We start from the raw sequence: 13,274 nt of genomic DNA on the forward strand, positions 1-13,274 counted from the left end.
TAATATTTTCAAAATGAAACGTAAATTTATTTGATTCTTATGAATGTTTTAATTTTTCCAAATCGAATTCATTTTAATAAAGATAATATTTACATTATAACAAAGAGAATAAATTATCTCAATCAGAATGTTTGTATAATAAATTGATATTACGTCACGTTGAAAGAAGAATGACTGATCCTTCTAAATAAGTTAGTGTCCAAACAGAAGTACGAGTGTATATGGCACATCCACCTACTCATATTGCAGGCTGCTTCCGGCACAAATTACAATCAAGTATTTTTTTTTTCTCTTTTTTTTTTTTTTTTTTTTGTGTGGCTCACAAATATGTCCCTCAAAACCCAATTAAATTACTTTTCAAAGTATCTACATGTACAGGTTCGTTGCCCGCCGCCTTGCATATCAAATCATTTTTACCATCAATCAAACCATCAACTCAACTCCCCCATTTCTGATGAAATCCCACCTTCTTTTTCACGTCACTCACTCACTCACTCACTCACTCACTTTTCTTTTATATTTGTTTTCTATCTTTTTCTGTTTTCTTCTCGATCTATTGCTTTCTATACAGCTAGCTATAAGTATCACCTTCAGCTAAGACTTCGTTTACACGAGTTATATATCCACAGCTTAGCTACTGTATCATGTAACTTCTTCTTCTTCTTCTTCTCTCTTGTTCTTGTTCTTGTTCTTGTTATTGTCTGATATTCGTTCCTAATGGGAGACGACCAGTTTAAGCTCCCTCCTGGTTTCCGATTTGACCCGACCGACGAAGAACTTGTAGTCCATTTCCTTCAACGTAAGGCAGCTCTCTTACCTTTCCATCCCGATGTCATTCCCGATCTCCATCTCTACCCATATGATCCATGGGAATTAAATGGTATGCTTGTTTTTGTTACCATGCATGTATGCGTTTCTTTTGTAAATATTAAAAATACTCCCGAACAACTAAATCAAGCACTTATGTACTTGACTACATATATTTGACAATGAATAGATGGTACAATACTGCTAGCACATATTACAGGACTCTCTTGCAAACTTATATACGGACGTGTCTACACAAGAATCCGATCGATTCCCATACATATTGAGACTAGCAATATAATTAGTTAATATTGTTATATCTTCTGGTAAGAGAATATATTTCGTATATTAATTAATGAGTTTTTGCACTGTATTTATGTATAGGTAAGGCTTTGAGTGAGGGCAAGCAGTGGTACTTCTACAGCAGGAGGGCACAGAATCGGGTCACGAATAATGGGTACTGGAAAACATTAGGCATTGAAGAACCTATCTTTTCAAGCTCATCTTCTAATCCTACCAAGAAAGTTGGGATGAAAAAATATTTGACGTTTTTCGTTGGAGAAGCTCCAAATTCAGGCATCAAAACTAATTGGACAATGCACGAGTATCGTCTCTCTTCGTCAGCCTCAGATTGTGCTTCTTCTTCCACCACCACGACCACCAGCAGATCATCCAAAAGAAGAGGGCAATCCAATACAGTTAGTAATGCATGTCACCATCACTACTACTACTACTAATACTACTACTATGTAATGACATGATGTGCATGCGTGGCTACTCACGTACTATATATCACGTCAAGAAACAAAATAATTACGTAGTTATGACAGTTCTCTTACATATGCAAAAGAAAGTGTATTTTTGTTATTCTTATGGGAACTTTAACGAAAAGAACCTGGTACTGTTCACTTTAACGAAAAACCACATTTTTACACTAAAAAGTCAATCATGGTACTATTCACTTTACCCTTTATTTTGTCCTTATCATTAAAACTCAAAGTTTTCAAGCATTTTTCATTAGTTTTCCTTATTTTTATTTCTACATATATAATTGTTTTTCAGGAATACAGTGGATACGTTCTGTGTAAAGTCTACGAGCGTGAGGATGATGATGATGATGGGACAGAGCTTTCGTGCCTGGACGAAGTGTTCTTATCTTTGGATGATCTTGATGAAATAAGTTTGCCAAATTATAATTAGAGTAATTAAGAGAACTGATCAAGGGGAAAATTAAAGGACAGAGAGGGACCTAACTAGTGCTCTATTATTATCGATTAGCTTTATCCAATTGTATAATTTCATTACTGCAGGTTGTAGCTAGATTAATGTTGTAAAAATTTCCATTATTTAAACTCCAAGTGGGCTTTACTTATTTATCTAGCGAATCCACAATAGCTCATTTCTATTATGATACAAGTATGTGGTAAAAAATAATATGTATTTTTTATCACATTTAGATTCTTAAAAGGCAGACCGTCCATGGTAGATTTCAATCTATCACGGGAATCCACCATGGTAGATGAACTTTTGTCTTCTAGCATAGCCAAGTACATGGCTATGGTGGGCTATAGCATAGTTAGCGTTTGAGTTCCTTAACATTAAACAAACTAATTAGTTGGGCTACTATATAATGTTTTATTGTCCTAGCCCACAACTAATCACTTAAAAAAAAAAAAAAAAAAAAAAAAACTAATCACTTTAACCAACACCAAAAATTCATAGTATTAAATTAAAAACTTGAATATCATTACTACCAAGAGTCTTAGTAGACTGTAACCTTTCATTGCTCAAAGCACTCACTCATGACTCATGAAAGCTGCTTGTCAATGCGATACAGAGATACAGACCAGACTAAACATTTTTTAAGTCTAAAGAAAGGCCTCTTGCCAAAGAGACACTTAGACAAATGTCTCTCTTCTTTGACTCTTAATCTGCATGTTTATTGATTTTTCTGATCAATTAGTAAGTTCTTGACCACTTTATTTTTTGTTCTTGATCTAACTGCGAGTTTATCTGTTTATTTTGGATTTTGAGAGTTCATACTTGAAATTTTAATTATTTTGATATTTTCAGTTTGCATAATTTGAATTGTTAAATTTTCTGATAGATTTGTTGAAATATAATTTATCATATAGAATTGAATTAGGTTACTATTATATAAATCTATGTAAGCAACAAAAGAAAATTGAGAAATTGATTTCGTAGTAATAATTTTAGCTTAGCGCACCCACCAAATAATTTTTGGCTTCGCCATTTGAGTGTTGTTCAATACATTAAACTTATCTTTATATTATTTCGAAACAATGCTATTTAGACACACAACTAATTTCATATCTAACACAATTTTAATAAAAATGGACCATAGTATTATGTGTAGAACTTATGCCTATTAGAGACAATGAGATCGACCTGTTTTACTATTTTTTCAACACTGGCATAGTCACATAGAGAGGAGTGGAAAGCTATATAGCAATTCTACATGTTTTACATATTTTGAACTAAGTGGCATGCGGCCGCTTAAGCATTATTTGACCGTGAATATATGTGAGTCTCACAATGAAGACCACATCCACTTATGGTCAGAAATTTTCATGTGTTCATAATCAACTGTCCGTAGAGATATGCAGATTTCTCTGGAGATTAATTAGCATAGAGAAAAGTACATTAGTTAGGGTTCCCCCCCCCCCCCCCCCGGAACTTATTCTACCAACTTTTGAGATAGTAACGCATGTAACAGTTCAACAACAAGAAGAAAAACCCTCATGTAATAGTGTTTGTCTTTGTTTTGCGTCTGGCCCTACTCTAAACCTTGTTTGCTCAAGGCAAATACAGAATCGATACATTTGTTAGTAATCTTTTTTAGTTAAATATTATCTTATTCAATGGAAAAAGATGAGGCAAGATTAGCTCTTTGGCAATGGTCGCATGCAAGACACCTCCTTTTCCTAAAGGGGTGAGCAACATTACACCTAGAAATCCCCCACGCCAATCCCTCCTCCACCAAATTTATTGATAATAAATGAAAGTAAACAAAAAAAATACAAGCATGGGGACTATGCCAAGACCCGCAAAGGCAAAATGATCATCGAAAAGGATAATAAGGACAAAACGATATGTCACGGGCGCGGGCAGATGTTACAAAATTTGGAATTGTGGATCCCCAGTAATAAACATAATTATATGTCCCAAATGAAGCTAAAACATATGCAACCTGATTTCCTTATTTATAAATATATGTACACGCAAATCGCATATGATGAAATCGTCAGAGATAATTCTTCCAATCCACCATCAAAAAGCAAGGAACCGCAATTAGCGTAATAAGTTGGTGATTAATATATTTTTTTTTCCCAATAGTTTAAGACTACGAATCTTAAAAATGAACAGTGAAAATTAATCATTTAAAAAAATCAATTAGTAGGTTGAACTATGAAGACAAATTCGTAAAATGACTATTAGTAGGAGTTGACTTGAGCTTAATTATTACATGCTGCATTGAGATTTTGTGCACTTGAGATCTAGCTGGAAAGTCTCGATCATCCTTTGGTTGGGACTTGGTATGCTCACGTGTAGAATTATTGAGGAGGATAAACGTGAGAGAGGGAAGTGGAGCCCAGTTAGCACTGTAATGTAATGTGTAAGTTTGCAGCTAAAGGGCCACTGAGCAGACCTTAAAACTCTCCTTTCTTTTTCTGCTTTATAGCATTTGGGTAAATATTTTGTACAATCCCAAGCAACAATAGGGATTTCGGGTGGCTGCTTAGGGGAGCATGACACATGCATGATGCAAATATTCCATGCTTAGGAGTGATGCACACTTAGTTGGTAAATACTTTTCGATGTCATGTTATTTGGCACTCAGAATTGATATACTAATTGACATATTTTCTAATAGAAGTAAAAAGCTCACATATAACTACTTGTATTCAAAATTATTAGCAAACGTATTAATTTTGTGTGTCAAAATAATCTAGGTATCAATTGTAAGCAAAGATTTAACTGATCACATGAACCAATAATATGTTAATTAATTAATTAAGGGGTGGTGCTATCCAACACTCATTTTTACCTCTCAACACCCCTTTCAATTTTTAACTATTGGGTCGAATAAATTGAAAAAGATCAATGGACCAAAATTAACAAGGATGTGTTGGAAGTAAAAAGGACTATTTGAATAGCACTACCCTTAATTAAGCGAAAAATGGGGGGACACAAAAAAAAAATTGTAAAAGAATGGAAAATTTTAATCAAAGAAGAGGAATAGAGATACGAAATATTAAGATAATTATATCATAAGCACCAAATTTGTTTACAAGTTTTGCTACAAAAAAGAACATTAATCATCATGGCTCAAAATTGACTGAGATATTTTTTTTCAAGATAAATTCTTTAAGTAACACCCTATACATGCAGAATAGTGAATCAACTCTAGAGTACTCAACCAACAACACACAAACTGAAGCTAAATTTAACAAAGACAAGCAAAAGCATATACAAAATAAAGAAAATGCAGAAGAGACCCAGGCCTCACTCCGCCCCTGGAATGAAGCCCGCGCCACACCAAAAATAATATTGTTAATAGCCTTCCTCGGATCCCTCTTGAGTAAATGTTGATGAAGCTACGACTACTTTGTGTACTCGTTATGGCTGACTCAAGAGCGACTCGAGCAAGCTCTTCCTAATTGGATGTTGATCATGATCAAGAATTTTGCATTCTTAAAATTCATTTCTTTAGTAAAACAAAAGAATCTTGGAAGATTATCGAATTATTTTGGATTGTCTTAAAAAAGGTCATAAAACAAGGTGGCATTTTAAGATAAGGAGAAATTAGGTTCCCATCCTTATTTTTTTCTACTCCATTGATTAAAACCTTATTTCTTTTCAAATTTTGATCAGGTCCTTCAGTTTTAATAACGCCATTAATTATTCAAAAAAAAAATATTTACATGTCAAGATAACTATGTTTTATTTTTAAATATATTCATTTAGTGTTAGAAACGTTACATTTGATATATTATATTTATGGCTAAACTTTTTATCATATATTTCTATTTCTAGTTTGTACCCATTTTTAATTTGCAATCATTTTTTAAATTGTACCAATTTTCTTTTAAATTTTAATTTGTACCCATGTATTAATTTCTTTTTGTCCCTTATTTTTTAAATTTTTATTTGTACTCATAATTGTTTTTTAACCTTTTATTTGTACCCATAATTTATTTATAACGTACCCTTTTTTTTTTTTTACAAATGTACCACTTTGTTATATGTAAAATGTATCCCTATTTTTTTTTGTAAGTACCATTTTTTATGTAAAATGTTTTCATTTTTTAATGCAAAATCTCTTTATTTTTAAATCTAAAATGTACCATTGTTTTTTTCTAATATAAAATGTACCCATTGTTTTCTATATAAAATGTACCCACGTTTTTATGTAAATGTACCAATTTTTAATATATAAAATGTAGCCACATTTTATTATATAAATGTACTCATTTTAAAAAAAAAATCCCTTTTTTTTATAATCTAGAATGCACCCATAAACAATTATTATTATTATTATTATTATCTAAACCCATAAGCAATTTTGAATAAATAAATTGGTAGTGTAAATGAAAGCAAAAAAAAAAAAAGGTTGAGACTTTATTGGTATTATTGCATCTCTTTTATTATTATGTTATTTATGTAGCGGAAAGGGACTTCAATAAAAAATCTAAAATGCATAAGGTTTGAGTCTATAACAGTTAGGGACCAGGGACCGCAACTAAACTATTCCTTAAGATAAATATGGGTGTCCAGTAGTAATTCTTCTCCCAATGCATGTTTGAAGAGGTTTCAAGTTTAAATCTCCCTAACCCTTTGATAAAGAAAACATAGTTTGTAGGAATCGAATGGTGCAATGAAACATCTCAGAAGCTGTATTCGAACTATGATAACGATGATGTCAAGTTTCAATTAAAATACATGTAGCATAATTTGTTTTTCATATAAGTCAATGCATAGTTAAGTGAAGGTAATATAAGAAATTGAAATTAAATAACACAAAAGAGATTGTAAACGGTCGTAATTCGTTGTAAATATCAGTTTTTTTTTTTCCTTTCTTATTTTCATTATTCATTCTTTTTTTTATTTTTTATTTACATAGTAATCATAGATACATTCTTTTAGTATATAAGTATGTTAAAATTGTAATACATTGTTCGCGTTCCTTTTCCTCGATGCTAGTATGTTAAAATTGTAATACATTGTTCACGTTCCTTTTCCTCGATATTTAGTATGTTAAAATTGTAATACATTGTTCGGGTTTCTTTTCATCGATATTTCACAACTAAGAAGTAACAAGGAATGCACATCCCTGTATAACATAACCAGAAAATTCGTAGTAGATATTGAATTAAGAAGCTCAACTTCAACAGAGGTCAATGCTTTTTTGAGGATATCAAAGACCAATTTGTCACTGTCGTTGATCCCTTGCCTTGAAAAAATGAAATTGCCTGACACAAAATCCTACACATCTACACATTGCTTTAGCTCTGGAGCTATTAACATTGTTGTTGGTGGTGTTGAGCGCATTTAAAAATAAAAAATAAAACTTTGCTTTGGGTTGCATTTGATAGTGCTAAGTTAACGATGGCTATATCAAGATTTTTGAAATTAGATGTTGATCATCAAGTTGGAATATCATTCCAAAGAGCTAGCATTTCTAATGGTTGTAGCCGAATTGGTTTTGAGTTTGTTGCAGACACTCATAACTAATTGAGACGCTACTCCTGACTAATTGAGGAGTTCTTGCATTTGCAAATAGTGTTAGAGACGATGAGAGAGATAAGAACAAGAAAGCAATGAACATTGCATAACCGATTGAGGAATCAAGATGTGTGCTTTTAAATGCAAACTAAAGAGATTATAAATTATTTGATTGAGGTGACTAATTAATTAGTGAATAAAATATGATATACATAAGCAATCCAATAAGGGTATAGCTCTGAATTTAGAAGAATAATTTTCTGTAGCTTTTGTTTTTGGTTTTTCACTTATGTATTACACCCTTGCATGGAATTAGCTTTAACCTATTATTCTAGCTAGTTAATTATGTTTGAACTAAAACACAATAAAAGCTGGATATCATGGTTTCTAGAAATTTAATACTACTATATAATTGGACATCAGGATTTCTGAAAGATATTTCTAGTAATTTAAACTCTCTAAAACTTAACGCACTTTCATCGTTACAGACATCGCCGATCGCAATTTTAACTTCAAATTTGGTCGTTGCAGGATTACTGTAACCTGTCTTCTTTTTTATTCTATTTGAATGAAGCAGCAATGGAGCCAGAAATTGAGGCTAAAAGAGGTCTCTAGACCATATGAAAGAAATTAAACTAAATATAATATAGGGGGCTTTTTATATATTATATATACGATCAGAGACAATTTGAAGGTCAAGTTTTGTGTAGGAATCAAATATTTTAATCAAATGAGAGGAACAGCGATACGGAATATTAAAATAATTATATTATAAGCACCTAATTTGTTTACAAGTTTTGTCAAAAAAAATATTATAAATGACAACGGCTCAAAACTGCAATTGTGAGATTTTTCTTTCAAGATAAATTCTTTAAACAACACTCTATACATGCAAATGATGAATATTAACTACATGGTACTCAACCAAAAGCACACAAACTGAAGCTAAATCTAACAGATCAAGCAAAAACATACAAATTAAAGAAACTGCACGAGAGGCCTAGGCCTATCATGGTCCTCATGTAGTTTGAAGAAAGTTGAGGTTTCACCATAAAATTAATTGGCAATATAAGGAGTAGCTCAACCTACTTATAAGCTCATGTAAAGTCTCTTCTCCCATCAATGTAAAATTCATTATCAACACGCCCCTAACGTGTGGCAAGTTTTCAAGTCAAACAACGGGAGAACACAAACAAGATGACACGGAGCACATGTGGCTTTAGGCTTCATACATAGAACAATTTGCTCTGACACCATAAAAAAAATTGAGGATTCATCATAAAACAAGTTATCAATATAGAGAATAGCCTAACTTACTAATAAGCCCATGGAAGGTCCAATCTCCCATAAATGTAGGATTCATTCACAACATGGCTCCAACAATGTATTCGAACATAGTTGAGAGAGCTTATACCAAGTTTATCGAGTTCCTTCACAAGTTACAAGAAGGCTTCAAAGGAGTTTTGAGGCAGATGGTGTGAGAGAGATTAAGAAGGCATCAAAGAAGCTTTGGGCTAGATTCCTTGGATTTTTCTCATGTGGTAGGATTTTAACTTGTCAACTAAATTACCGTGTACTCATCTCGTGTCATAAGATTGAAATTGGGTCTAAAGTTATAATTTTTTTCTTTTGTCAAAAGAGTATAATTTATTAAAGATGAATAGAAACGTTTACATCCACTGCAAGGGTATTAAATAAGAATTATGGACCAAAAGCATCCCAAAAAAGGGAGCCCCCATGCAAAGTAGTAAATGCAGCAACCTTGTGAAATTCTCAAAATTTTCTCAAAAGTTTCCTCTCTTGTCCTAGTTTGTGTTCATCCACGTTTTAAGTTGAAGAAAATCCACACACAATAGATCAATTTGAAAAAGGAATTGATTTGACAAAGACACCCCCCGAACCCCATCATATTCTTGGTGTATGATTGAGTCTAATGGATCCACTCAATATCTATGTTTATTTTGACAAAAAAAAAAGAAAAGAATATCTATGTTTATGAATATACTTCGTAAAAAGTGGGAGAAACTCTTATCACTAAAACCTTGGAGTTTGACAGCTTAAGAAATTCAGTCGTCCATAGTTGATAACTCAACCAAGAAAAGCAATGGTTGATTTTGTTTAAATGAATCTAAATCGAGAAGATTTGAGGAAATTGAGAGAAAAATGGAAGAAGAAATTTAGAAGATCCAGCTGCTTTTTCAACACCACATTTGACGCACCAATCATGTTCTTGGTCCCAAGACCGTTGAAATGGTCAAAATGCCATGGCAGGCTAAGAATGTCCTCTGCACCCACCCACAAAATGACAGGTAAAATAATAACCATGTTTATAAACTCAAGCAGTAACAATAAACTGGCAATCATCATGTGACACGTGGCTATTTCACTGCCATTGAATTTCCACATTTTGATGCTACAATATCGCACAAAAATTGCATGGTTGCATTGAAGGGTGTAAAAACTTAGGTTTTGAGCAACAAGTAGACAATAGGGATCGAGAGAGGAGAAGAACAAAGAAAACAAAAAGAGAAGAAGAGAGGGCAGTCTTCTCTTCTTTTCTTAATTATTATCAAATATTATTTTCTTTTCCTCGATCTTTTTAACACTGCAAATAAGGTTCTTTTGATTTGTGACACCTGGTGTGTATATATAGAAAAATATCTATAATATTCATGGCTTCAAGCAAATTTAGAAGAGCCTTGGATGCGGTGAAGGACCAAACCAGCATAGGCCTCGCCAAAGTCGGTAGCAGCACCTCTTTGGCGGACCTAGACGTTGCCATTGTGAAAGCAACAACGCACGAAGAATACCCGACCGAAGAGAAATACCTACGAGAAATTCTCAGCCTAACATGCTATTCGCGTGCCTTCATCAGCGCTTGTATCAACACCATCTCCCGGCGCCTCAACAAGACCAAAAACTGGATCGTGGCTCTCAAGACCCTCATGTTAGTCCAACGACTGCTGACCGAGGGTGACCCTGCTTATGAACAAGAAATATTTTTCTCCACAAGGCGCGGCACTCGCTTTCTCAACATGTCTGATTTTCGTGACACCTCGCGCTCCAATTCTTGGGACCATTCTGCGTTTGTGCGCACGTATGCATTGTATCTAGACCAACGGCTTGAGTTCCGAATGCAAAGCCGGCGTGGGAAACGCAGTGCATTTGGGTTTGATGAAGATATTGAAGATCCTCAGGAGGAGGCTAATAATTTTACCAACCAGCAGTCATGTCAGAGAGCCACACCGGTGCATGAAATGAAAGCTGACAAGTTGTTTTCTAGGATGCAGCATTTGCAGCAGCTCCTTGAGCGATTTTTAGGATGTCGCCCAACAGGTTCGATCAATTCAATCTTTCTTCGCCCAACACTAACAGGCTGCATGCAATATTTCATCAAGGAAATCATATGTCACATTATGTGATCAACTAATTAAAACGTGCACGTTTATTTTAGAAGAGAAAATATTATTTTTATATCATATTCAAATCTACAGTATATATATTTGGTACATTGTTGATATTTGGCCGACCTTTTGTTGATACTTCGTCGATATTTGTTCAGTTGGCAAAATATTGGCCATATATGTGTCGAAGGCATTGTAGATTGTTATGAGATACCAGCCAATCACTCTCTATTCGAGAATTACAGAGTCTTTTTTTTTTTGTTTGTAGTTTGCTATTTCTTCTTTTATTTTTTGCAGAGCAATATTAAATAGGGGAGCCTTTCTTAACAATTTTTTGTTATTTTATGTGCATGATTTTTAATTACAGGTGTAGCAAAGAACAACAGGGTTGTAATAGTGGCCTTGTACGCGATAGTAAAAGAGAGTTTCCAGATATATAATGACATAACAGAAATAATGGGCATCTTAATCGACCGCTTCATGGAGCTGGAGATCCCTGACTGTGCCAAGGTGTACGAGATCTTCTGCCGCATCGGAAAGCAATTTGATGAGTTGGACATGTTCTACGGGTGGTGTAAACAAATCGGCATTGCGCGCTCCTCAGAGTACCCGGAGGTTGAGAAGATTACACCCAAGAAGCTCGAGGTTATGGACGACTACATACGTGACAAGTCAGCTTTGGCACAAGGCAAGAGGTCGGTAAAGGCACTACTAGACCAACAAAAGATTGATGAGGCAAACAAAGATGAAGAATCAAATCATGGCGGCGAAGAAGAAGAAGAAGACATGAACGCCATGAAGGCCCTGCCACCGCCAGAGGTTTTCGTTGAGGAAAGCAATAACAAGGAGATAGAACCAGTAAAGGAAGAGGAAACTAAGAAATCGCAACAAGAAGAAGGCGACCTGTTGAACTTGGGAGAAGATGCTTTGTCGAGCAATGAACACGCTGACAAATTGGCGTTGGCTTTGTTCAACGGCGCCACTGAACAAGCACCAGCAGGTCTACCGGCATGGGAAGCTTTTGCTGACGAAGCTGATTGGGAAACGGCGTTAGTCCAGTCCGCAAGCCACTTGTCGAATCAGAAGGCTTCCCTCGGGGGCGGTTTTGACTTGCTGTTGCTGGACGGAATGTACCAGCAAGCGGAGATATCAGCCGCGATGGCAGGCCCAGGGTATGGAGTTAGTGGCAGTTCGAGTAGTGTTGCATTAGGGTCAGCAGGACGGCCTGCAATGCTAGCATTGCCTGCACCACCAACATCATCGTCTTCGTCAAATCATCCTAGTGAGTCAAATGTACATGTAGACCCTTTTGCTGCTTCGTTAGTGGTACCGCCGCCATCATATGTGCAAATGTCAGACCTGGAGAAGAAGCAGAAGCTGTTGATGGACGAGCAGTTCATGTGGCAGCAGTATGCAAGGGGTGGGATGCAAGGGCAGGTTGGATTGACAAAGCTACAGCATAACCCTCATCACAACATAAACATGGGAGGTTACACACACACCTACTAATCATCAATTAATTAACACTTAATTATAAACAGACTACTTCAGCTTCAGTGTTAATGATCATTAGGGGTTGCATGCGTATTAACTTGAACATATTGTTTAATTTTTTTTCTCTTAATTGTCTAGGTGAGGTTCAATTTAGTAGCATTTATTCGGTACATATAAACATGCATTTTCGCTTAATCCATGTATCGGCAATGTATGAAAGGTAAATATGCATGTAGCTAGCCCCCTTGGCAACCATTCTCTTGAATCAGACTAGAATCATTGTCTTGGTCTCTTTCCTTTTCCTTTTCATTTTTTTTTTTAGAAAAATAATTTACATAAAACAGGTTCACCGTTATTGTGACATTCTGATTTTAAAGTGAGTATTATGCCAATGGAATGATATAACAAGGAAGGATGCTAAAATTACTTCATATAATAGGGCCACACCCCCAACGAGTGGGTAGCAAATCACCTTAAAAGCACAAAATAGAATTACTTCATATAATTAATCGAAGAATACCAAGATTGCTCAGAACACAAACAACCAAATTGCGCAACAATCTAGTTCCCTCAACCTTCAAACTACTTTTAAATGCAAGATTATATACATGATTTTGCTCCATAAAGGTAAAAAATATAGTCCCGGAAACCTCAATGTTTCTTCAATGCTAAGTACCAGTTAGTCCAAAAAATAAATAGATGAGATTGACCATCGGCTAAGCATTAGTCGGCTAACCACCACCCTGATTAATTTGTTGACGTTTAAAAATTAAGAAAGGACTTTAGACCTACCTAGAAGCTCGCCTAGCCCACTAGACTCGT

The 13,274-nt window shown here is 34.8% G+C and overlaps 2 protein-coding genes across 4 annotated transcripts; both read left to right on the plus strand.

Annotated features, from left to right (window-relative positions):
• The first annotated feature begins 575 nt into the window (after positions 1-575).
• LOC126603830 (NAC domain-containing protein 104-like) lies at positions 576-2,183 on the plus strand. 3 transcript variants are annotated; one of them, XM_050270819.1, is made up of 3 exons: positions 576-880; positions 1,192-1,514; positions 1,870-2,183. In XM_050270819.1, exons 1-3 carry the CDS (start codon positions 718-720, stop codon positions 2,005-2,007), a joined length of 624 nt encoding a protein of 207 aa, XP_050126776.1. In that variant the 5' UTR covers positions 576-717; the 3' UTR covers positions 2,008-2,183. The 3 variants fall into 3 exon arrangements, with proteins under 3 accessions (XP_050126776.1, XP_050126778.1, XP_050126777.1); XM_050270821.1 differs by having other exon boundaries at positions 1,192-1,509; XM_050270820.1 differs by having other exon boundaries at positions 579-880; positions 1,192-1,505.
• Positions 2,184-10,023: 7,840 nt separating this feature from the next.
• LOC126603822 (putative clathrin assembly protein At1g03050) lies at positions 10,024-12,742 on the plus strand. The gene is made up of 2 exons (XM_050270789.1): positions 10,024-10,890; positions 11,326-12,742. Exons 1-2 carry the CDS (start codon positions 10,227-10,229, stop codon positions 12,465-12,467), a joined length of 1,806 nt encoding a protein of 601 aa, XP_050126746.1. The 5' UTR covers positions 10,024-10,226; the 3' UTR covers positions 12,468-12,742.
• Positions 12,743-13,274: the final 532 nt, after the last annotated feature.

Source organism: Malus sylvestris, chromosome 15 (genome assembly GCF_916048215.2).
Source record: "Malus sylvestris chromosome 15, drMalSylv7.2, whole genome shotgun sequence".
NCBI lineage: Eukaryota > Viridiplantae > Streptophyta > Magnoliopsida > Rosales > Rosaceae > Malus > Malus sylvestris.